Raw genomic sequence first — 24,408 nt, forward strand, 5'->3', positions numbered from 1 at the left:
TCGGGTTTACAATACAATCCTAAATTAGTTCCAGATTTTCTTATTCTCTCGAACATTGAATTCTCTTTAGTGAGCCACAGGTCAATACAAAAATCATGGGTCGTTTCGATTTTGTGTATGCTTGTTAACAAGACATAGATAGACACAAAAAGCTTTCGAGCACACGTCGAGAAATAACAGACCACGCCAATTTTGAAAGTCCTGTCTCGAATGAGACTTGCATCGTTTCTCATCATCACCTCGACGTGCCAGTACACTTTGAGCCGGCAAAGCTTAGCTCGTCATGCCATACAAGCTAGAAGGAACATGGCAACAAGCCGACTATGCACCTGACGAAATGAACTTCTCCAGAAGCTTTTAAAAGAGGCATAACTTGAAAAGATGATTATCAAGTAGATCACCAGAAGTTACAGAGAGATACAGACTGGAGAAGGAGCGAGAAGATCTTGAAAGAGCGAACACGAAGCTAATATGAACAGCAATAGAGAGAAGAGAATACGAAATCGCGAGAGAGCCCGTGAGAAGGTTGGGGAGAAACGAGTGACACCATGGGACAAGGAGAGAAAGGACTTAGATGAAGCAATACGATTTTGGATTCGAGAAGAAGAACGTGAGAAGGAACAAGAGCTTGAGAATGAGAAGCAATGTAATAGGAAGTGATATTTATTTGATGTATATCCAACCTAATAAGAACACTCTCCTTTTGGGGAGGGAGACTGGAAGCTTATCTTCCAATCATAGAGCGTGACTTTCCAATCGTACTCCCCCTTTTTCTTTGGCTAATTGTGCAGAAAAGCTCATCCATCTGATTGGTAAGAAAGCTGGTGATATAAGATGCAGATTGACACATTGAGGTGTTGTTCCTTCCACATGTAAACAAACATGCATACATTAAAAGTCCGTGCACCGATGGCCTGCACTAGCCTTGAGCTCACCCGGCAGCCAGCCTTGTGTTCACCGAAGCTATTCTATACCTTCAACTTCTACATTCCGCTATGAACGCGACGAAATGTTAACATGGCTCTAACTTCTGTAGGTTCAATTCTTCCATCTCATTTGGACAACACTAACAAAGTGCAGTGGAAAACGTTCGATTTCTTCGAGGTCAGCCAAGTCAAACCGCCGGATGATGAGAGTAAATCCATCTTCGAGAACAACGAAATAAGCTGCGTATGCTCCGGCTCCGAGAATCTCTTCATAGGAAGCTATGATGGCACTGTGCGAATCTTATCCTCGAATTTCAAGATTCTGCGAACATTCCAAGCACACGATGTTGGGTCGATAACTCATATGAAACAAGTGGAAGGCACATCGTTGCTGGTTACAATAGCTGTGCGTATCAACGTATGGTGATACAACATCAAGAACTGATGTGTTTTAGGAAGATTTATCACACGAACCGATTCTGAAAGTATGGGCATTAGACAAACCTGTGAAGAAGACGGGCTTACCGACATGTCAATCGAGTTTGAGTATCCAAAATGGGCGGAAACAGTTTCCTGTCAGTGGTATCTCCGCAGATGTGGATCGATCGCTAACTCATACCAGATATCTGCATTTACCGCAATGGATGATCTTTCGCAATTGGCTGTGGGATTCGGAAATGGTGCAGTGACCGTTATAAGAGGAGATTTGATCCATGATAGGGGAGCGAAGCAAAGAACAGTACACGAATCCGAGGAACCGATTACCGGACTTTCATTTCGAGAAGAAGAACGACTTGTTAATTTGTACGTCGCCACAACCTCACGTCTTGTGAAGCTCGTCATTTCAGGAAGAGCGCATAATCAATCAGCTAGACCGGTCGAAGATTCTGGATGTGGTGTGGGATGCATGACGGTGGATAAAAAGAATAGTGATATATTAGTAGTCCGAGATGATGCTATTTATTACTATAGAGTCGACGGTCGAAATTCGTGTTATGGTTATGATGGTACAAAAAGCCTAGTAGCAGTTTATGGGGATTATGTTGCGATAGTCTCTCCCCCCGCTACATCAAGTGCGACGAAATCCAGTGCCATTCGGCGATTTGGTGGGGCTCATGCAGATGATTTATTCAACACGTCGACATTCACCTTATTGGATACAGATCTAAAATTTGTGGCCCACTCGGAGTCATTAGTTTCGCAAGTCAAAGACTTGTTTATGATTTGGGGCGATTTATTTACGTTAACACAAGATGGGAAGGTTGGTAGTATTGGTCGATATCTTGATCAAAGCTAACAATATAATAGATACATCGTTATCATGAGAAGCCGTTACAACAGAGACTTGAGACTCTATACCAAAGAAATCTCTACGTACACGCAATCAATTTGGCTCAAAAGGCTGGTATGGACTCTAAGCAGCAAAACATGATTTTCAGGAAATCGGGAGACTTCTTGTATCAAAAAGGAGACTACGATGGCGCCATGCAACAATATCTGAAAGCTATTGATAGCACTGAGCCATCACAAGTTATCCGAAAAGTATGTCACACTTGTATGTTCTTCTTAGGCTGTGGCTAATTTGTTTAGTATCTTGATACTCAACGCATCCATAATTTGATTGAATATCTCGAAGAGCTTCATGAACATCACAAAGCGACAGCTGATCATACCACTTTACTTCTGAATTGCTATGCTAAATTAAAAGATATTGATAAACTGGAGAAGTTCATCAAATCTCCCGGTGATCTGAAATTTGACCTCGAAACCGCTATTACAATGTGCAGACAAGGCGGTTACTATGAACAAGCTGCCTACCTTGCGAAAAAGCATGGCGAGCATGAGTTAGTAGTAGACATATTGATAGAAGACTCCAAAAGATATCCGGAAGCTCTACAATATATTTGGCGATTGGATCCTGATTTCGTAAGGTTATTCACGTCTTCATGACTACAAAATGTGCTGACTTTGTCAATAGGCCTATCCAATTCTTATGAAATATGCCAGAGTCCTTTTGGGGCATTGTCCGAAAGACACAACTCAAGTCTTTATTGACTACTACACAGGAAGCTACAGGCCAATGAAAGATGTCGTTATTACTTCGGAGGCCCCTGTGCAGCATGCTGGGTATGCAGCTGGTGCCGCGGGTGCCGCTGTCAATGCTGTTGCTAACATGAGGGATTTGATTCCACTCCCTTTTATGAATAATTCAACTATTTCTTCACCTGCGACTGTAAGCAATGTTAATGCTGCACCGGCCGACGGTCAAGTAGCTGAAGATCTTGAACCACCGCCACCGGCTTACAACCCGCCGCAACCAAGGACTGCGTTCTCCTCTTTCGTGGATCATCCTGAGGAATTCATAGTGTTCTTGGAAGCATGTCTCAAAGAGCCGGGCTTGAAAGAGCGTGATAAGATTGATCTTTACACAACTTTGTTTGAGATGTACCTGCATAAATCAAATGAAAAGAATGGACGTGATCGCGAAGAATGGGAAGGAAAAGCGAAAAAGCTTATTGAGGGTGAAGATATTCCCATTGATATTTCCAACGTACTTTTGCTTTCCCATCTTTCGGATTTCAAGGATGGCACTACGCTTGTTCGTGAACAAGCTGGTCTACGTTTCGATATCTTCCGATCATATGCTGCTGCAAAGGATACTCGTGGGGCCATCAAAGCTTTACGGAAGTATGGCCCTGAAGAGCCTCAGTTATATCCAGCAGCCCTTGCATATTTCACATCAGACCCAAGAATTCTCGAAGAAGCCGGAGATGAACTAGACGCAGTACTGGAAAAGATTGACACCGATGGACTTATGGCACCTCTGCAAGTTATTCAAACATTAAGCACCAACGCAGTAGCTACCATGGGTATGGTGAAAACCTATCTCCAGCAAACCATCGAACGTGAACGCAAAGAAATAGCCACCAATCGTCGTACGATCACCTCTTATCGTACAGATACAGAAACCAAACGTCAAGAAATCAACGAACTCTCTTCCAAGCCTCAAACTTTCAACGCCACACGCTGTTCTTTCTGCGGCACACAACTAGATCTTCCCACGGTCCATTTCCTTTGTAAACATAGTTTCCATCAAAGATGTCTCAAAAATGATGACGAGGGGAATGTCGAAGGAGACTGCCCAACGTGTAAAAAGGAAAACGATACGATTAAGGCGATCAGGAGAGGCCAGGAAGAGACGGCTGAGAGGCATGATTTGTTTTTGGATATGCTTGGTAGAAGTGGAGATAAGTTCGGGATGGTGGCGGAATTTTTTGGTAGGGGGGTTATGGAGGTTCCAGGGGTGGAGTGAGGATTGAGGAATGGATCGAAAAGGGAGTGGAGGAATTGTGGATAGCATGAAGTGGCATGAGATTACATAATAAGAATTTGGGTTGATATTAATATGAGAGAAATAATCTTTCTTCCATGTCTCTCAGTATCCCATTTCTTACTATGATTCTACTTACTTGCCAATGTGCCTGTGATTTTTGCTTCAAATTTCTATGGTGCCAAGGTAGTACCAGCACTCCATGACTAGGAACACTGACCTCTATAGCTTTTAGTGCATTAGAGGCAGCTTGTTTCATCTTTTGTGGCTTGATAACTATCAAAGTTCCTGATTGTTGCGTGACTGAATTTCAGCCACAAAGTCTAAAGCGTGGATTCTCGATGGTGAGGGTCAGTGCTAAACTAGAACTGTGTCTAAGGATTTCTAGTTGGCTGTGGCTAGTAAGAGCGAATGAACTATTTTTAAATTTCATAAGGGTGTAATCGTATGCTTGACGCGTGTGATGAAATTTATGAATTTTTCTTTTACCGAATTGAAATTGATTGGTAGGTGTGGTGTGGTGATGGACAGAGAATGGAAGTAAATATGTTTGGATTTATTCGGTGTGGATTATGATGATTAATTGAATAGGGAGGGAGCAGTTTTTATCGTGAGTTTGGATAATCATTACTGCCCTATTGGGGTCTTGAGAAAATAGCAATGGAGGTATCATCTCGGTCATGATCCGAACTGGCCCTGCTTGGGTCGACTGCTTAGCCCGGGGCATTTGAAGAAGAAGAAGATTCACTTGCAAACTCTAGAACTTGCGAATTGGTGTTTTGATATGACCCAAAATCTATCCACTTAGAGGGAGAAGGTAGCTGTGAAAAGTTTTGTTGCACGTCGACATCTGTGTTTTTACGGGGGTATCCTGACAAGTGGAGGATCACTGTATGGAAGTCTACAAACCGGTACGGATTACTCCCTCGCTGGTTTTGACAAGTGCGATTAGTACATTTGTTGGCATCCTCTCATGGCTTTGCGAGGGAATGGTATGGCTTTTATTGCGTATCTATAGCTAGGATCTTATGGGGGTATCCTGACATGTTTGGAGATGGTGGGATGGTTGGTGTGGTTTATGTTGATCATTCAAAAGTAGAGTTTGTTGAAGAGAGTAAGGGGGATCTTTCCATCTTTGAAATATTTCGGTAGAAGGAAGGGGATGTGTACTACTCTCGTGTCTTTTGATACTTGGGCTGGCGAGACATGAGCTTCTGTTCTTTGCGGTCAAGCGTACATAGAAGTAAGGTTGATTGATTGATTGGATGAATCGATTCGGTAGGCTTCGTGATTGACTTAAGGAACAGGAGATATTGAGAAGTGGAATATGAGAGAGACAAGAAGGTGGAGCAAGAGAAGAGTGTTGGAGTTTTGGAGGAAATATTACTTGACTAAAATTCTATTATTTTTATGAACAAGTGCCACCCAAATCTCGGCTCGTACGTCATTTCTTCATTCCATTTCTCTCAGGCAGAATAGATAGAGGAAGTACACTTCCAATTATCAGTATTCTGACGATGTCAAACTCGAGGATTATGTCTCTTCACTCACTCAACTCACATTTTGTTGAAAGACCTTTTTAAAATCAACAAGTTTCAAATCACCATTATAGGATACCATTCTCAGGAAATTTTATTGCATATCAGGAGAGGATAGTAGTCTAGAGGAATAGACCATGAAGATTGAATAATGCTTAGTAATTCTTCAGCCGATAAAATGGGAGGAAAGATTTCTATCTATAAGGTAGGGGTAAAAGCTAGGAAAATCGGAATTCTCGAATCTTAATGTTAGATGATGATTTTGAATCTCTGGATGCTACCCCGTTGAGTTACTTCTTTGAAAACATAGAATAGAAGGTTTTGATTGGTAAAGAGGGGAAGCTAGAGACAGAAGTCACGATTGAGTCATGAAGGCTAGGATTTGGGAATTTGTTGCACTTCTGGATAAGAGATAAGAGATTCAGTATGATGAGCTGCTTTTCAAAGGAGGATTTGGGGAATCTGTTGCACTTCTGGATAAGAGATAAGAGAGTCATTGTGATGGGCTGCTTTTCTAGTGTGGTTCTAGGGGCATCTTTTGGGAACTGTTGCGTATCTAGATAACAGATAAGAGGACTAGTGAAATTCGGGAGGAAAATATAAGGGATTCCACTGTATCTGAATATTTGGATAAGTGACAAGGGGATTCTAATAAATGCAAGAAAATCTTGGGAAAATTGGATATCTGGCTTACTGGCCTTCAATAAATTTTGATCCTAATATTAACTCAAACAATACACTCCATCTATATCTATATCACTCTAACTTTCACATCTACTCAATGATTCTAAATCTTATATCTAATAATGATTGCAGTTCCATGAGCATAATGATGTTTCGGTAAAGTGGTTTTAACCCTGGCGCGAAAAGTCGTTTAGTTTAGTCTTTGGCGCATCACAGACATATTCACCTAGCACATCACGCTAGCACTAGTGAGATAATGATATTAAGTCACATAATATTAAAGAAACAGCAACCTGTCCACTAATAATTGTTCGTCATCTGGATCTATTCATGATGATCATAAATCTATGTTCACCACCAACTACTAATCCATATCAATAAGTGGAAGACTACGACAATTCATAAAATTCAGCATCTTGAATGCATAGTACCGGAATATTTGGTAGATACTATAGCCCGAGGGTATGATTTACCTCGAGTTCGGACCTATTCTTTCTCTCTCATATTTATTGGAAGAGAACGAGTCATCTCAAGTCAATTTATAGCTAAAAAAATTCCTAAATGACTGACTGGCATGAGAGTTTCTCTAAAGTTTTTGAAGACTACAATTAATAACATTCGAACCCTACAAAGATAGATTGCGCTGCTTCCTAACTAGGAATTAATGACTGCTGCGGTGACTATCGATCTAGGAAATCAGATCACAATCCTTCACAACCAGGATTTGATGAATTGTTCACTGATTGATAATTTCCCTATAATTGAAATAGTGACCGTTCAAGTGCAAAAATTAACTTATACTTCTATTTTTCAGTATCCTAACCCGTGTCGCAGTCAGTGAGTAGCAGAGAACCTTATTTACATGCTTGCACCAGAATCTAGAGTCAGTCTCTTCACTATTATGTTTCCACGACTGGCTCCTGTCTCTCAACCTTGCTCTCCACAGCATTGCCTGTAATTTGTGGGGGTGAGGCCCGTAATCTGAAATATCAGATCTGCAACAATGGTGATGCCAAGACTGTGAATGGCCGTAATGAAAATACCAATGACGTGCTTTATACTCGGAGCTATTGAACTAGCTAATGAATCAGATTCCTCAAGTTTGAATACCAGCTCGCCGATCATGAACTTGTAAGGATATAGTCTGTGACACGGGATAACTGATATGCAACAAAGCCATATGGATCCTCATGAATGGTCGAATCGTAGAGGCCGGTCATAGATGTGCTCGCGCTAAGAAATTGGATGTGAACCGGTTCATTAACCAAGGTTTTTCCATTTCTAATAGTCTGATTATGGGCTTTCAACTTGTCTGGATGGAGCTTGTAGATATGCAACAAAAGATCTCTCGAGACTTCGAATGGCCAATTCCGCGAGTTAGTACTGAGCCGGCATGGTTTCGTTCAAGTTTTTTTTTTCCCCGAGACGAGCAATGTGTGATACTGAGAACAGATATGCGATATGACATAAATCAGAACTATAAGTATTCTTATTGTAATAAGTTCGGTCTGAACTTGTTCGTGTTTTGTTAAGCTAGAAACCTGAATACTTGCTAAGTGAATTTTGCTTGAATATCAGTCATTTTGTGAAAATACAACTGATAATCATAAGATAGAGATACATAGATATTAAGACACTCACTTTGCAAATTTTTATCATCTTTACTTCGATCAACCTATCCCAGAACTTTCTACTTGGCAGAATGTACCTTGGTATTGTAGAAATCCGTATATGACCAAAGACGCATCGAACTATTTGATCTGCATGTAAAAAGGTCAAGTTAGCTCAGTCTGATTATTCGTTTTCCGCTACTGTAGCCGATAATTTTGAGTCCGGATGCATAAATTTGTTGCAAAGTCTTAAAGTAAAAGACTAGAGGGTTAATTTCCACACTGAGGGACAAGATCTGTGGGAACACTCATAATAAGCTCAATATTGAAGTACCTTCAAAGCACATAACCAACAGTTGAAGATGGATGAGTGTAGCCATGTGTTTGCATGAGCAAACATGGATTGACGATGAGATATCGTTTTCTATTACTTTATTACTCCTCATCTTCGACCTCAGCGGAAGGCCGAAGAGATACTAGAAGTTATTATTATTGAACTTTTAATGTTACTTATGACAAGAGAATGTAAAATAATAATACAAAAATTTCGTAGGATGATTCCGCGATGGGTAGACTGAGCACAAAAAGGCAAAACCTAACTACCCCGTGAAACAGAGGCTCTTGCCCATAGTAGCACCTCGATCCATTCCGGACGTTTTGCCTCGAGTGACAGCGATAATCTTTCTACCAAATGCTTTCCAGCGCCTTTCGAGAAACTATGCATAGTGCTTATATATAGCGCTACTCCATAATGCATGAATATTAGCATTGCTATGTCGTCATTGTTCAACAAAAGAGACATCAAAGAATCGCTGATTGCCAATGGCCATGCTACGATGGCAGCACCGTGTTCCATTTGAAGAAGTTCCGTGTACGTGAAGAGTGATGTACAAGCGTTTAAATATTCACTCTTATGTTCACTTTCAATGGAAGCTATGTAGGTAGCCATTTCATTCATCTTATGCAGTGCAATCCTGATGTTCCAAGTCAGTGAACAGCCTATATAAGACCTGTATTTAAGAGTAAATGACATTTGTACATACTGGAGCAATTCATCATTTCTGGTTTGATATTCCGGGAACTTTGCGTGCTGGCTCAGAAATATACCCATATGCCCAAAAATGGAATTTTTGTTATCAATATGTGTGAGAAGGTCCCTATGGATCGTGTCTTTCGGATTAGAGGACTTTAAAATCAGTTGATCCCTCCAAGCCTCAAAAGAACCGCCCCACAGGTCACCCCCTATTATTTGGTCTAAGCAGACTGTGACCCCCTGAAGTAATTTGCGTGTTTGAATAAGGTCAGTCACAGGGTCAATTTCTTCGCTCCCAAACCTCTCTGTTGACAACGACAAAGAATTTATAACCATGGTCAGGGAACAGAGGGCTATTGCATCTGAAGCAGAGGAGTAATTTTGCAAAGCTTCATTGAGACCAACTGTTGCTCGATTATGATACTGCAATGCAGTAGCGACCCAGTATTGTGATTTTTCAGTCTCAACAGTCGACAGGTGAATAGCGGCGGAGGTTAGGACGGCATGAAGCAGAAATGTATTTTCGATTGCGTGTTTGACCATAACATCACAGTAAAACAATACATCTCTCGAATCTTTGGAAAGTATGATGGATGTAGAGGTTGAATACTGATGCATCAATCTTAGCTCTAGAGCTCTAATGTTATCGTCTTCGAACTTCAAGGCTGTGGGTGAAGACTGAACCGAGGACCCAGCAGAAAAACTGCTCTGTGTCTGGCTCGATGGCTGCGAGAGGTAACTGCATGGTTCACTCCGTCTTGCACAAATTGCACATGACGGTCGTGTTTCGTCGCACTGAAATTTTGTATATCAGCGACAGCTCGGGTTAAAAATCTAACAAGTCAAATGTCAAATCCGAACATCCCGAGCAGATTATTGAGTAGTTCCGACCAGTGGACTAGATGTAGGCTATTGATGTCCCGAAGTAGTTTCATATTTCAAAGCAGTTCAGTATTGAAATGATTCCAGCAATTCACATTACTGAGACGTGCTGTTTGAATTCTGAAATCTCAAGCCTCTTGTTGTCGGACTACAGTCTATATACTAATGGAAAGCCTGATACAAGCAGGAAGTGTGCTTCAAAAGAACCAAAAGCGAAAAGCAAAGACATGGACAACAAGTAAGGTAATGGGGCAGACTAACCTTCACCCGTCTTCTTTTGCATTGCGTGCAGCCATTTGAAGACTTGGTATGAGCTCGTCGTTTGGACATTGAGTTGAGTAGCATCAAAGGTGGGAGTATTAAGCGTATTTATTACCAGAAATCGTGATGTAGTATACGAAGAACACGAAGGAATGTAGTTGAAAATGGATCTTTATTTACATGGGGCGGACATGGAGCGGAAATAATTGCCGGTGCTGGTGGTTCGGTCAAGGCAAGTGGTGACTGAACACCGGATACCCACACCGGCGGTGGCGAAGCCATCTTAGCTTTGACACTAGGAGGCTGTGCTTTGATAATGAAGGAAACTGCCGCATTGCATCAAGAATTTCAAATGTTGAATTCTTTGGAGCATTTACGTTTTTTGTATGTTCATTCACTAGACTGCGTGTCTAATGCACGCGTTCTTCCAGCTATCATGATACTTATGGGAACCGGCTCTGTGGTTGTTGTGTAAGTTTCCGAGGAATGAACTTTCACCGCTTCCGTAAATGGATATTGACCGGTGAATTCTGCCCGTGAAAATCAGCGGTGAATGACGGAAAGGGCAGGCCGAAGTTCTTTTCTTAGAATTAGCTAGTTTATAAGTGGAGTTGTAGGAGATCATCTCTCTTACCATCCGTGAGACATTAGATTATCACGTGGAGATGAGGTATGTATCTTGGATCATGATCCAATTAGATGCTGGTATCATCTTAATTCCGCCCACTAGCTTTACACTCTATCTTGGACGTCATATTTTCGATTCGTATTCAATTTTACCATGGGGATTTGTAAAGTCCGCTTAGTAACCACCTCTTCACTTACCCCCCTTCCTGCATTCGGGTAAAAGCAAACAAGGAGAAGAGGAAAAGATCCAATTCTTACACAACCCAATTACTTTGAAGAGGTTGAATTGATTCGAACGATTCACCTGTCATTTTTGACAGTTCAGGAGCTGAAGAACTGAGTCAAGATAAAAAGTAATATTGAAACCTCCTTCGAACAATAAAAGAAGGCTGAATTTCTACTTTCAACTAAAGATAGATTTAAGCTTCGATCTAATTTCGTAAGTCTTACATCAAGCTTGGTTCAGACTCCGGTCAGGTTACAATGATGGAACGGTGATTCAAGATAAAGCTTGGTTGTCGCCGTTCTTAACCGGGTGTCCCTGGAATGACACCTATGAAGCATCTTTTCTTGGTAAGTTGTTTTTCCTCTCTTGAATAAAACTCCATCTTCCGTGAGGGAGACCGGTTAATTTTATATTCGTAGCGTGATCTACTATACCAAGACTAAGCAGTACAACCTGGAGGGCTGAAACATTGATGCATTGTATCTCACACTGGATTAGTGTTGGTATCAACTTGGTTGACAAGTGTCAAAGAACTTTAATCTATTATGGCTGTAATTTTTCTTGATCATTATTATCTATGAGAAGCTACGTACTTATATTAAGAAACACAAACTCCTTCTTACTATATTGAGAGGTCCGCGGCATATTCTGCAAACTTGCCCTTATAATTATCGTACGAGTATCAATCATCGCATGGTCTGGGATAAATCTGTCAAAATCGCGGGAATTACCCATCTCGCCCTCTCCGCCCTCTCCGCCCTCTCTTCCCAGTATCACCAAATATCACCAAGTCACCCGCACTAAATCTATTTCGACACAATGCTCTGATTTTAGACAAAGCTACCACAATATCTTATGATAGGAATACACTGTATATCACCATAAATCACACACTAACAACCGCGATGAGCTGCGTTGAAAGCAACCGTCTTTCCAATCACACTTATCCAACAAAATTCAACTTGTGCCCAAAGCAACCCCATAAAACTTCGCTATGGTAGTTGCAGAGCGGGTCTGTCCCTGAGGCTTTTGACGCAATTGCATGGAATATCAACTTGGATATTGAAAAAGTTTTTTAACCTTTTAGCAAAGACGGGAATGGCCCAATTATCTTTCCCCACGTGTATGGATTTCACATGAAAAATAAAGTATGATCGTACGATGAGGGCTTGGGATGAAAGATAAATGGTTCAAAATGCAGAGTCTCCATTTTAGAACTCTACAAAATGACGAAGTCAGAGCCATATCATAAGTAAAGTTGCTTCTTGGCAGTACGGAGAAATTTGATGGCTACAGAGTGAAAACTACCAAAATCACACAAAGCTATCTCAAAGTTTCTCGCATAAAGTCTACTAGCAAAGTAGAATATTCACAGGCAGTCAAACACAATGGTAAATAGGAAGATGATAAAAGTTACTTGACATTTAACATCCATGAGATAATTTACAGTAGCCCGCCTCCTTCCTTGATGTAATCATTCTGTCCTCCCGTGCTCCCTTATCTCAAATTTGTCCAAAAAGCATGAGAAACCCCCACCCGAGAGTAAAACCCATGTTGAGAATTCAATTATGACGGATTGACATTAATAGAGAAAGGAAAGACTAAGATAAAAAAACAAGCTATTGAAGAATAAGAAACATCAATACCCTCCAAACGCCCTGATTCCACAAGTGTCAGAGAACCCCCACCCCCCGAAATACTACTTGATCAACTCTATGTGATAACCCAACCTAATGCATAAATAAAAAAGCACACCCGCGGAGATCGAAACCTTGGAATAATGAAACGCCGAAACACTGAACTTATCTCTAAGAGACTTGTCGGTCAATGTTGTAAAAAAGAAAGAGACTCATTATGCTTCCGAGCGCCCGGGATAATCCAACACGTCCAATAACTTCAACACATTATGATCTGAGTCGCTTTGAAACTTACAACTGGCATCGAATTCCTGATGAACCGCTTATCTATGTCCATTAGTGCCATTGGTCTTACCATTGACCTTCGTAACCTCCCGAGTCTCTCCAGGTACTGGTCCCAAGCGCCCATATTGCCATTCTGGCAAAGTCATGCCTGTCTGCTCATGAATGGTGGACATGAGTGGTGGAAGCATTTGATACATGTTACGAATACTATCCATACCACCCATACCGGCTCCCTGGCCTTCAGCAGAGTTGCCTTCACCATTGCCACCGGCCTGTGCCCCAGTATTCCAGATCGTCATCTTGGGGTTCAAACCACGAACAGCCTCGGCATTGGCTTTGGCAAGGTCTTGGTAAGTACCACGTTCGATCATGAGGTATTGCATGAGTCCTTGTGGACCACCCATAGCCTTGCTCATATCTCCATATGCGGCGGCCATGGCACTCATACCAGCTGCCTCTTTTTGCTTTCTCAAGAGGGCTGCTTCGGCTGCTTTGGACTCGGCGATAAAATTAGCCTCGGCTTCTAATTTTATTCTGTAAGCTTTAGCTTCAGCAGCTTTCTGCTCGCTGTAAAACTCAAACTCTGCTCGGGCCTTCTCTCTATATGCCTTGGCATCAGCTGCTTTCTGTTCACTGTAGACTTTCGCGTCGGCACTCTTCTGCTCAGTATTGGCTTTTGCAAGCGCTGCCTGTTTCTCACTATACATCTTAGCATCAGCAGCCTTTTGTTCAGAGTTTGCCTTTGCTTCTGCTATCTTTTGCTGACTATAGAATTCGGCATTTGAGCGGGCCTGCTCTTCGTAGTTTTTAGCATCAGCAGCTTGTTGCTTAGCTTCGCGGGCAATCGTAGCCTTGACAACATCACTGGCACGAAGACGTTCTAGCTCTGTAAAAGCACGCTTGACTTCGACGTCTTTGCGGAGTTCTTCGTCGCGGACTTCGGTAGCACGTGTGGCCTCTTTAAAAGTTCAATATGTCAGTTTATTGCATGTTAAACCGATTAAGCCTCTGTCGAAGATTTTTGATATCATTTTCCCGTTGAGAAATATGCAATTCAATACTTTAAATCTTTACTTGACAGGCCATTCTTTCGATATCCTCAGGGAGAATTCAAGCGTTAGGACCTTCAAGCTTCAGAATTCTTAGAGCACTCAAAAATTCTTAGAGGGTTGTATTGGGAAATTTGTAGGCCACAGGAAACAAGACTGAATATCACTTACCGATTTGAGCAACGTTAACATCGCGGCTGTAAACAGTTTTGCGGGTTGCAAGTGTAGCTTCAGCTCGAGCCTTTTCACTATCACGTTCCGTTTTTTGAACTGCGGTCTCGGCTTGAACCTTGGCGAGTTCTCGATCTTGCTCTGCCCGACGCTGAGCTTCTCCGACAGTACCCAATCGTTGAGCTTCTGCTACATCGATACGGGCTTGATTAATTGCACCCTCGTGGGCTTTCTTGCTGAGAGAGGCAAAGTAGTTGGAACCTGGAGCGTCTTTGAGTTCTTTCACGTTGGCGTTGTAGATTCTAAGCCCAAACTGTCCCAACTCAGATTGAATATTCTTGAAGATGTCCTTCTTAAATGCTTCTCTCTCTGTGAAAATCTTCTCCATAGACATGGAGCTAACAAGGACACGGGTTTCACCTTCGATGATACCGACAACAATCTTTCTGAGATGTGCGCCAGCATCACCGTCATTGTTTTCGCCTTCAGCCAGTAGCATTGCAAATTTCAACAAGGCATCGTCGCCATCCTCTGCAGCACTCTCATGGTTAGAGCTGGCGGTACGGGCATTATCGCCTCTGCGGTTAACATCTGGACCGATGGTGAATACTACAGGAATTGCCAACTGAAGTTTCTCCTTTGTCATAGCTTGAAGTGACAACTCATAGTCGCGAGGTTGAATGTTAAATCTTCGGACCTAGAAAACATTAGGAGTGCAGATGAGGGAATGTATATGAACCTACCTTTTGAAAGGGCCAGACAAAAGCACTCTTGCATATTTTGACAGTCGCTATCTTGGCGCCAGTGATAGCGAGGTACTTATAGAAGTTAGATGTGTCGTCTTTAAGGGAATTAGGAAGAAGTTCAAACCTCATTGGGGGAAGCAATTTGATACATGATAATGGATGTGTGTCGTTTTTTTGTACAATTGAGTCCTTTTGATGGGGGGATATCGATAGACTTTATAGACTTTTTGAGAAGGGAGAAGATTGTTCTGTTTTATTCAATCAGTATTAGACTAGCGCATTGAAGATAATAAGCTATGCCTGATCAGTCAATGGATGTAAGTACCAACTTGAGTGCGGGGTTATTTAGTGCTTCTGGAACTCCTAAAAGTTCTCCAAGATTGCCAAATGCGCTGATAGTGAACTTTCAATCACTGGTGAGCTCGTGACGCGCTGCCAAGGCGTCTAAGGTAGTGGTATCAATATTGTGCTGACAAAACCGAAGAGTTCCAATAGGTAAAGATAGATGTAGAAATGAATTGTTGTGGTTTAATTGGAAGAAAGAGATGGGCTGATATATCAGTAGCTAGATGGCTCCTTCTAAAATGGTCTGATTCTTATTTGCCCAACGATAAATTGCGATGGTGTATATCAGCTGATCAATTGACCTCTCTCGGGAATAAATGCAGTTTTAACGGTAAAGGAGCTAACTAGTATCTAGACGAGAAAAACGATATGGAAACGGCAATCAATAAGTGATGACAGAAGGAAGTAGAGAGCAGAAAACGTCAAAAAGAAGATCAAGAGCGACTTTATATACATTCACATTCACTCGCCAAGCTGAGAGCGCTATCAATAAGCAAGACATGTTTAAGGCATAGAACAACCTTACTGAGGTGTTTTGATGAACTTGTGGTGAATACTTCGTCAAAAGACAGGGCGATAGCGGGATAAGATGCATCAAAAATTGAGGAGAAATTTTATGTCAGACCCTTTGGATTGGCAAGGGAGCCTCGCCTAACCAATAGCGTTAAGGGCGCAATCCTGTCGACTCAAGATGATAATGTTACACTGCCGCCATTCCGACCGTGTAAAGTAAGAACTTGACCATTTAAGACCAGTTATAAACCTACGCACTGACTATTCCCTTACTTAAGGGTTGGAACAGAATGAAATAAACGTGAATGCTGTGGTAGGGATTATCGACTAGGGTATGTATTGGGCATTGGAGAGAGGAGCAGTGCTCAAAGAAGTTGAGTCCCCGCAAGATCACAAAACCTTAATAGTTAGACGATAAAGGACCCAGATAGATAACACTATATGCTCATCAGCTGTTTGACCGCAAACAGGAATAATGTTGCGACATCGGAAAACGGCAAATTCAGATGCAATTCTGACACCTTGGCAAGGCTTGCTGGGAATCCCAGCCTGGGATGCCGAGCCCCTAAATTTGGAGATCTTCCCCGGATCCACTCAGGATTTCTAGCGAGCTTCTAGAAAGTCTCACCTGATCTCGACAGCCCCACACAGCCATCGTCATATATCACCTATGGAATTGCACGAAGAGTATCCATCCCTTGACCAAGACCAACGAGGCAGACAACCTTAAATGTCTACCTTATTCCCGCATATTTCAAAACCGTGCTGTGCATATTAGGCAGCTAAATAACAGAAGTTTCTTGATAAGGGGCGTTGCACAGCCGAGTGAGTTGTCCGAATACCCGACCTAGCCAATCCGTGAGATCGCAATTCTTTTGAGTCCGAATGGAATTCCGAAATTTTGAGATGCTTTGACTCATCCGATATGATAATTCGCAAAACCAAAGACTAGATCAAGAGAAGTCACATACATCATCGATTGTTTGATATGCTTTCTCCCTAGTGAGTCCGGTCTCGTGACTATTGGACCACTAAAATCTACTATCACTTAGTAGCACTACTTTCGAGTCAACAAAGCTCGCAAATAGTTGCAGAGTCAGCAGAGAGTGCGATAATCGGATTTACACAATAACAGTAAGGTTCGCTTACATATCCTCGGCAGAGAGAGGACCAATACTTTGTTTCCCACAACCAAACCTTGATCACTTCAGTCGCGGTAAAAGACATCATATCTTTGTACATACGTGTCAGGATGGAATCCAAAATCCCAAGACAAGATCACGACGATGAACCGGCTCCTCCATCATACATGGACGCTCTGTCATCGTCGTCGGTGTCTCCGGCAGTATCAAAGACTTCGGGATCTTCCACTTTCCCATCTACGTCTACCTCCTACGGTACCCAAATTCAAACCCAGCTGAACCACCTTAGAACTCAATTCAGCTCCCTCCAGACCCAAAAATCTCTTCTCGAGTACGCGCAAGAAGAGAAAATCCTCTCTCTCCTTACAACCCAAATTCAAATTTATTTATCCGAATTCGCGAACACAGGTCTGAGAAAAGGAACATTGCTGTTGCTCCCAGCACACTGTCTTCAAAACGAAAAGGCACAACCACTTGATTTTGATAGGGAAAATCCCGGATATGACGTGTTTGTGGAGATAGGAGATAAGGAGAGTCTTAATGGTGGATCATGGTTCTGGGAAAATGAAGACATGGCGAAACGACTAGCAGAGGCTTTAAAGCCTCGTCCGGAGCTACTTTCCAGACAAGCCGTTGCGAAAATAGATTCAAAAAAAGTCGCTCCGAGTTCAACAGGAAATATTAGCAGATTCTGGAGTAGGAAGTCGAGTTCGAAGAGCGAGGAAAAGCCTGTGTTGGTCGAGGATGTGAAAGTTAGTTCAACTATTCAGGAGCCGAGAGACAAGGTACATATGAAAGTGGATGCAGAAGAAGTTGTGTTTGAGTATGAAAATAGTTTCGGCCTGTTGGAAACCCAACGAGGATATGGTATTATACTTCATTTCACAATTATCACTACCAAGGAGTAGTTAACAATTCATAACAGAAATATTTAGGGATACTCTTCTTCAATCCCCGTTGAAACCACGATTTGAATAACCTATAACATCCCAGACAGCATATTATCCACTGTGGTTCTATGTGCTCGTGTTTACTATTTGTTGCCATTTGTTAGATATCTACGCCTAGAAGATAATTGTGATACACAACTGAAATTTTAAGTAGATATAAATGAATTATCAACGGCATCAAAAGTTTTTGAGCGAAAAGAAGTTTATTCGATTTAGTTGCGACTGCTACATGTGATCTCAATGAAAAACGTCGTCATATCATTATGTGTATTGATTGAACTCAGAACCCCATAAATGGAATGATGCATAAAGAAATTTACATGAGCGAAAGTTGCGAGACCTAAACATAGTCCCTTGAGTAATCGTGAAAGTCATATCGAATAAGAGCCCAATTTGTGAAATGAGATTTGAGACAACATAGTTGATGAAAAATACAATTGTTTGGTTGAGAGGAGAAATAGGTAATGTGAGCCAGGTGTTTGTGGTGACTTGGAAATTCGTAGTGGATTCAATGGCAGCCGCTGAGCGAGTTCCACCCGACCGGACGAGAAAATATCGCGTGATTATGGGAAGTAATACTCATAATTTTGGTCCGAATGCTAGATTATTTGAATGCACTCCTATCTTGCCTCCGATTGTATGTGCTCGAAGGGAAATTTTGTATGGAGCTTCCAATTATTCGTGTTGTTGTTCAGTCCCAGTAAAGGCGGATAACTCACACTTGGGCTATGAAAGCTATACGTAGCATCCAGATTATGCTTGAGTCATCAAGGTTAGTGAGGCTAGTCGACGTCTCCATTTTCTACATGATCGCTCTGCTTCTCCATTTGTTTTTGATCTTCGAGATCGGGCGGTAACTTGAACTGAAGATCGTCCATTTCTTCACCTCTCAGAAAGATGCCAGCTCCTGCCCAGTGGTAAAAAAAAAGTTTCAAGTGATCCGGCTCTGAAGACCTACAATCTGAAGGCGTGAGGGTGTTTGCGGGTCAGGCATTTCAATAATTTCTCTTGAAAAAACCAACCAATTTGTTGACGCGTTATGATGAGCTTGATAATGTGAGTTCGAAATCCCCAGTAATTAAGAATTTCAGATTTATAATGCTCCACGTCTCTGCAGTAGAGATACCATTTCTGCATAATGCATATCTTTTGCAAGCTGTAAAGGTGTGCCTCGGATATAGTCAGTAATGTTTATGTAAGCGCCGAGATCAAGCAAGACGACCACGGCCTCTATTTGTCTATTGAATATGGCTTCATGTAAAATCGGGGTGCCTTTTCCTATTGCATTAACATCTGCTCCATGAGATACGAGAAGTTTGATAACATGCACCTGGCCGTTGACAGCTGCTTCTTTGAGCAGGGCTCCATGGTTATTTCCTCGGAAGTTCACATCGGCATCGTGCTCAAGTAAAGCTTGCAAGATACCAATATTATCTTTCATAATAGCAAGGTGGGAGGAAGATGCCACAATGGGACCATTGTGTACTCTGTAATACCTAGGCCCATCAACGTTTGCACCATTATTCAGAAGAATCTTGACAATGACTAATGCAACTACAGTATTTTTGCATCCCCAAATTGTCTCCATTAACGGTGCTGAAAGAATCAATCGCTCATTCGAAAATCGGCCATCAACATCAGCTCCTTTGTCAATTAGCCATTGGACTCGATTGACATTCCCGCATGATGCCGCATGTGAAAGGAGGTTTTGGCCCCTGATTTTCATATTGATATCAAAACCAAAATCAATGAGCTTCTGAACTTGCTGAGTTGACAGGGTACCAAGTAATCCTCCTTTGATCTTGATTTTAGAAATCCTGTCAACATTTCCATTTTCAATTGCAGTCAAAATAGCCGAAAAATAATCTTCTTCAGAGTTAGGTATTCTAAAGCTGAAGCTTCGATTGATATTTGCACCGTGCTTTAAAAGACACCTGATCATATCAAAATTAAGATTGGTGGCTGCAAGTTCCATAGGCGTCTCATTAAATCCATCTCCATTGATATAGACCTTTGCCAATTTAGGATCACCTTGGATAAAACTCTCAAAATAATCAACTCGGCTATAACGAGCTGCGTACAAAAATGTCAAGCCGTTATAATATCTATCGAAAGATGCGCCGCGAGCCCCTAGAATCTTCAGAAGCATCACTTCGTTTGGGTACTGACGGAACTCAAGCCTGCGGGAGCAAAAACGGCTAGTGACATAATGAACTACTGACTGACTACTGCCAGCACGATCATTAAGTTCCCAGCATTTATCAATATTATATATTGCCGGATCGTTTATGATTAATGAGCAGATACCGAAATTGAGAACTTGTGTCGTCAGCGACAAATATAAGGGCTCTTGCAATGTTTCGTCCATACTCTGCGCATAAGGACATGCAAGCACAAATTTGACAGCTCGTATTCCATTTTCGGCATTACTGTTTGACATTGCAACTTTGAGAAGTCGGACTCTCAAAATGGGCGTAAGGGGACCATTGTGCACCAATATCAAGTCGAAATGCCGAGATCTCCAGTGGAGAAAATAGTCTTTTAAGGCCATAATCAAGGCGGCGTGTGTTTTAGCTTCGTTACTCAACAGGAGGCCCAGAATGTCGCTATCCTTATGCTCGAGTGCGACTTCTAAGACTTTTCGGGCATTGTCGTCAGAACAGTTGCCACCTGTTTTGTCAACAGCGGATATTAGGAGTTCAATCTGCTCAGTGAAGAAACATTAACAATCTGTAATTCGAATGGTAGATGTGAACCAAGGCAACATAAACATGCTTGCGGGAATGAAGTCAAAGATTTATTAATCATACCATTTTATAATCTCCCTTACGTATTGCCAAAGACAATGCGGTTTCTTTTTTCCACAATTGATTCAATTCATAATATGACGATGGGGTGGCCAGAAGAGCTTCAGAAACATCAAGAAGGCCAAGACATGATGTGACCATAAGCGTCGGCATGACATTTACTTCTTCAAGATCGTCTACTTTCAGTACTTCCAAAATGGTATAAGCGATACCCCGGAGATGTTTTGGGGGGTGTTTCCCTCCTAAACAAGCCCGAAGCCAGATTGAACGCCGAATTGATGGTGAGCATAATTCGATTATGGTTGGAATTTTAATATCAGGAGATGTTTCCCAATGTTTCATCCAGTAATCTGATGCGTATTTGAGAAACTTGAATCGGCGTTCATTTGAGATGTGTCGCTGGCCTTCGGGCGATGTTATAAAGCACTGATCTTTAGTGTCGTCTTCTGAGAACATTCTTAAAAAGAGGTAGGAGACACAAATCTCAGCTAAGATAGAGTGTGAATCAATCCGGCCCAAGCTGTGTTTCCAGCCTGTTGATGCAGGGCTTGAGTCTTTTGACCTAAGAAACTCTTTTGCGGTCTGGTGAATGAGATATACTCTCGAATTCGATATGGAAATAAAAAGACCACAAAGACCTCTAATCCTGATGGCGAATATCTTGGGATCTTCGAGCTCAATATCTTCGAAAGATTGAGATCCGTCGTAGCAATTGTCTATATTGATAGCAATATTAAGCTCGTCTAGGGATAAAGGTCGCTCGGCTCCCACCACAATATGAAGTACTTTGGTAGCTTCTTGCTTATCTGGACTCTTGCGCAAAATTGCTTCATAGCTGTGCAATTTACGATCAGTAAGAGAAACGATAAGATATATATGGAGCAGATACAATGATATGGATTTTGTTAGCTGATATAATATCTAATATAGGAAAAAACTCACGCCTCATCAATCGTAGAAGGTAATTCAGCATTTAGTATTCTTTTGAAGGTCTTTTCCTGTCTACTAGCTATGGCCCGATGGCGTATCGTGTCCATAATTAGATATAGCCAGAGATAGGTTCGATGTTCTATATCTTTTAGTCGGGAGCGGAGCCAAGTGTCCGCTTTCGGGGGAAGCTCAAGCTTATCCACTTCAGCATCAATAACAAGATTGATTTCCTGTCTTATTGTTGCCGCAGTGTCCTCACCCGCCAAGCGAATTCCTGAAAATGTATTTGTGAGACTTTCGAATTGCTCTTCAATCTCATAGTAAGGCCTGCTAGTGATAAGAAATTTCACCTTCAATGTGGGTGAGTTATTATTGATCGCCCAAGTCTTCGAATTGGTAGTAACATATGATTCAAGTGAGTCAGTGGAGAGACTGAAGCTAGATGACTGAGCGACCACATCCTGGGCTGTAGCCTTATACATTTTTTGTAGTTGCTTAAGGAAGTACTTTCGTTCGGAAGACTCGCACTCGTCCAAAGCATCCAGTACACAAATTATATCCTTTGCATTTGTGTCCATAGCTATTTTCTCCATGACATCCCACATTTCATGCGCGGAATTGGCGATTCCAATATTGTTCTTTGCCCAACTAGACTCTGCATGTATCAGAAGATGTTCTTGTGATGAGAATATTTGATGCAGTAGGGCAGCAAGAGCTTTCGTAAGGCTGCGTTGCTCTTTTGAGATATCCTTGAAGAAGAAGTAACAGATGTCCGTGGTTTGGTCTGTTGCAACAAGTTTTTCATCAACGAGCGCTCTCGAAAGGACACTCTTGCCATAGCCTGGGTCTGCCGAAATCCAAAGAACACCCGGCCCATTTCCTTCCTTCCAATCTATGAATGTAGGATGTTCAAGCACCCAATTGCACGTTCCTGGAATGCGAGAAGGGTTTTGATCTTTCTGCAGTTCATAGGGATTCCCAGTCCGAAAAGACTGAAAGCATGCCTGAAAATCTTTGACCTTTTGCGAGGTGTTAAATTCATTCCAGACCTTCTGTAGAAGGGTGTGTTGTTTTTCGATCGCTTTCCGGTGTATATCGCGATCAATGGCATGGACCAGGGCTTCACATTGAAGGTCGAGCTTGTTGATTTCCTTGAACATGTTCTTCCAATCGTTAAGTTTAAAGGCGTCTCGAAGATATCTAATTGCAAACTTTCCGCAAAACTGGACAACTACTTGAGCTTCATAAAGTAAGATTCGCGTGTACAGTAGAACTATACCTCTCCTTAGCTGCAGCTTGACTTTACTGCTCGTATCTTCATCAGTACTGGTTGGGTCCCAGATAGAGCTTTCGAGGAGGGTATATCGATCTATGAGTGGTGGGATCTTTTCTAGTCCTTCACGACAGCCCGCTTTCTCTGTAACAGGATTGATCAAAAGCTGAGGTATTGTTAACTTATGTTGGTCTTTGCCAATGAATAATCTTGCACTGTGCACAAAAGACCGATTTTCTATACCAAATAATGTAGCATGCTAATATTGAGCTACAATGAAATACAATCAAGTGTAAGAAGCAACAGGTAACAGGACCAAGGAACGTTTTTCCTAGACATAGTGACACATTTTCAGGCACGTATAAATGAATATACTCACTTACAGGGAGAAACATGGAAACGCCAGCCCAAGCTATAGCAGCATGTGGTTCGCTCTGAAGGGTACACCCAATAAAATTCTTTGCTAGTATCAGCACTCTAACAACCTTTTCAATCTTATCCTCAGATCGACTAGAGGGAATTATAAATCCTTCCAGCTTTTTCTTCGTTAACTGTACTAATGTATCGTTCGAAATTGGCGCATTCCGTCTAGTGCTCTCACCGGGCGTTGTATTTACTTCATGGAGAAGGATTCGAGTGTAATCTTCCATCTGAAAATTGTGGGGTTAGCAGCGATCTAACGTTTCTCACACAAATATCTGGAAATCGATTTGAGAACTAGTTTCCATGTGAACCAGCTAATCTCGATGAAATCTTTCCGACGAAACAAGAACGCTCACCAATTCTGGCTCCTGTACTTTCAATGTGTCAAATGCTTTTAGCCAAAGGTCCTTCCACTCGCCGGTTTGTACGGTTCCCCGAAATTCAGTGTGGTCAGTTGGGATGCTCCTCGGAAATGCCGGAGCGCTTCGATATTTGGATCCCGTAGTCATATTAGCTGAATTGCTAGTTCGGCCCTGTAGATTAATGGCGGCAGCAGTCGAAGGTGCAATGCTACATTGTGCCAGCTGTTGAACAACACCTGCTCGATGAGGATTACACGTAGGATCACCCCGAAAAGCGTCCTTTGCTCGTTCTAACTTATCCCTGAGGCCCATGATACTCGCGAGACCTCATAGATCCGCTTACCGATATGTGCCGCAAGCTTGTCGAAACGGTGGCGACGATGGTGTATCATGAAAACAAACCATTGCGATGGTGTGGTGGGGTTAACAAACAAGGCTGGGTTTGGCGCCCAACTACACAAGATATAACCGTCGCGTCTAAAGACCAATAACTTTGAAGAGGCTCCAGTAGAAATCTGCCTCTGACAGATATAGATATCAGTGTCGTGATCTATATTTTATTATCTTTAAGGTTATCAACAAGCGGTTCAATTCCGTGCATTGAAATGCACAGACCGTCTCTTCAAATTTACAAAAGTGCTAGGTGAGGTGAATACG

At 42.0% G+C, this 24,408-nt stretch overlaps 5 protein-coding genes across 5 annotated transcripts; 2 read left to right on the forward strand and 3 right to left on the reverse strand.

Moving 5' to 3' along the window:
* Positions 1 to 927: 927 nt before the first annotated feature.
* Positions 928 to 4,356, forward strand: Bcpep5. The gene is made up of 7 exons (XM_024696874.1): positions 928 to 1,032; positions 1,081 to 1,332; positions 1,382 to 1,501; positions 1,549 to 2,187; positions 2,235 to 2,468; positions 2,517 to 2,852; positions 2,905 to 4,356. Exons 1-7 carry the CDS (start codon positions 1,018 to 1,020, stop codon positions 4,237 to 4,239), a joined length of 2,931 nt encoding a protein of 976 aa, XP_024552688.1. The 5' UTR covers positions 928 to 1,017; the 3' UTR covers positions 4,240 to 4,356.
* A 4,132-nt stretch (positions 4,357 to 8,488) lies between these two features.
* On the reverse strand, positions 8,489 to 10,436 carry BCIN_13g05260 (hypothetical protein). Its single transcript, XM_024696875.1, has 3 exons — positions 10,266 to 10,436; positions 9,133 to 9,917; positions 8,489 to 9,063 (listed from the first exon to the last, which is right to left on the reverse strand). Exons 1-3 carry the CDS (start codon positions 10,347 to 10,349, stop codon positions 8,685 to 8,687), a joined length of 1,248 nt encoding a protein of 415 aa, XP_024552689.1. The 5' UTR covers positions 10,350 to 10,436; the 3' UTR covers positions 8,489 to 8,684.
* Positions 10,437 to 12,471: 2,035 nt separating this feature from the next.
* BCIN_13g05270 (hypothetical protein) lies at positions 12,472 to 15,815 on the reverse strand. The gene is made up of 5 exons (XM_024696876.1): positions 15,332 to 15,815; positions 15,131 to 15,254; positions 15,004 to 15,078; positions 14,261 to 14,957; positions 12,472 to 13,998 (listed from the first exon to the last, which is right to left on the reverse strand). Exons 2-5 carry the CDS (start codon positions 15,155 to 15,157, stop codon positions 13,079 to 13,081), a joined length of 1,719 nt encoding a protein of 572 aa, XP_024552690.1. The 5' UTR covers positions 15,158 to 15,254; positions 15,332 to 15,815; the 3' UTR covers positions 12,472 to 13,078.
* Positions 15,816 to 16,767: 952 nt separating this feature from the next.
* On the forward strand, positions 16,768 to 17,993 carry BCIN_13g05280 (hypothetical protein). Its single transcript, XM_001554743.2, has one exon. The coding sequence runs from the start codon at positions 17,117 to 17,119 to the stop codon at positions 17,912 to 17,914; it is 798 nt and encodes a 265-aa protein (XP_001554793.1). The 5' UTR covers positions 16,768 to 17,116; the 3' UTR covers positions 17,915 to 17,993.
* A 151-nt stretch (positions 17,994 to 18,144) lies between these two features.
* BCIN_13g05290 (hypothetical protein) lies at positions 18,145 to 24,346 on the reverse strand. The gene is made up of 5 exons (XM_024696877.1): positions 23,746 to 24,346; positions 23,350 to 23,616; positions 21,706 to 23,132; positions 20,767 to 21,598; positions 18,145 to 20,660 (listed from the first exon to the last, which is right to left on the reverse strand). The coding sequence occupies exons 1-5, from the start codon at positions 24,061 to 24,063 to the stop codon at positions 19,050 to 19,052; spliced, it is 4,455 nt and encodes a 1,484-aa protein (XP_024552691.1). The 5' UTR covers positions 24,064 to 24,346; the 3' UTR covers positions 18,145 to 19,049.
* Between the last annotated feature and the right edge of the window lie 62 nt (positions 24,347 to 24,408).

The sequence above is a fragment of the Botrytis cinerea genome, chromosome 13 (assembly GCF_000143535.2).
Source record: "Botrytis cinerea B05.10 chromosome 13, complete sequence".
NCBI lineage: Eukaryota > Fungi > Ascomycota > Leotiomycetes > Helotiales > Sclerotiniaceae > Botrytis > Botrytis cinerea.

Coding starts and splice junctions, on each gene's coding strand:
- Bcpep5 (XM_024696874.1), top strand. Junction 2,469..2,516: donor CATCACAAGTTATCCGAAAA/GTATGTCACACT, acceptor TAATTTGTTTAG/TATCTTGATACTCAACGCAT. Junction 2,853..2,904: donor GGCGATTGGATCCTGATTTC/GTAAGGTTATTC, acceptor CTTTGTCAATAG/GCCTATCCAATTCTTATGAA.
- BCIN_13g05260 (XM_024696875.1), bottom strand. CDS start 10,349: ATGCTACTCAACTCAATGTCCAAACGACGAGCTCATACCAAGTCTTCA. Junction 9,918..10,265: donor GCAAAAGAAGACGGGTGAAG/GTTAGTCTGCCC, acceptor ACAAAATTTCAG/TGCGACGAAACACGACCGTC. Junction 9,064..9,132: donor AGAAATGATGAATTGCTCCA/GTATGTACAAAT, acceptor TTGGAACATCAG/GATTGCACTGCATAAGATGA.
- BCIN_13g05270 (XM_024696876.1), bottom strand. CDS start 15,157: ATGTATCAAATTGCTTCCCCCAATGAG. Junction 14,958..15,003: donor TTGTCTGGCCCTTTCAAAAG/GTAGGTTCATAT, acceptor AATGTTTTCTAG/GTCCGAAGATTTAACATTCA. Junction 13,999..14,260: donor TGTTAACGTTGCTCAAATCG/GTAAGTGATATT, acceptor GAACTTTTAAAG/AGGCCACACGTGCTACCGAA.
- BCIN_13g05280 (XM_001554743.2), top strand. CDS start 17,117: ATGGAATCCAAAATCCCAAGACAAGATCACGACGATGAACCGGCTCCT.
- BCIN_13g05290 (XM_024696877.1), bottom strand. CDS start 24,063: ATGGGCCTCAGGGATAAGTTAGAACGAGCAAAGGACGCTTTTCGGGGT. Junction 23,617..23,745: donor AAGTACAGGAGCCAGAATTG/GTGAGCGTTCTT, acceptor CACAATTTTCAG/ATGGAAGATTACACTCGAAT. Junction 20,661..20,766: donor GTAAGGGAGATTATAAAATG/GTATGATTAATA, acceptor TTCACTGAGCAG/ATTGAACTCCTAATATCCGC.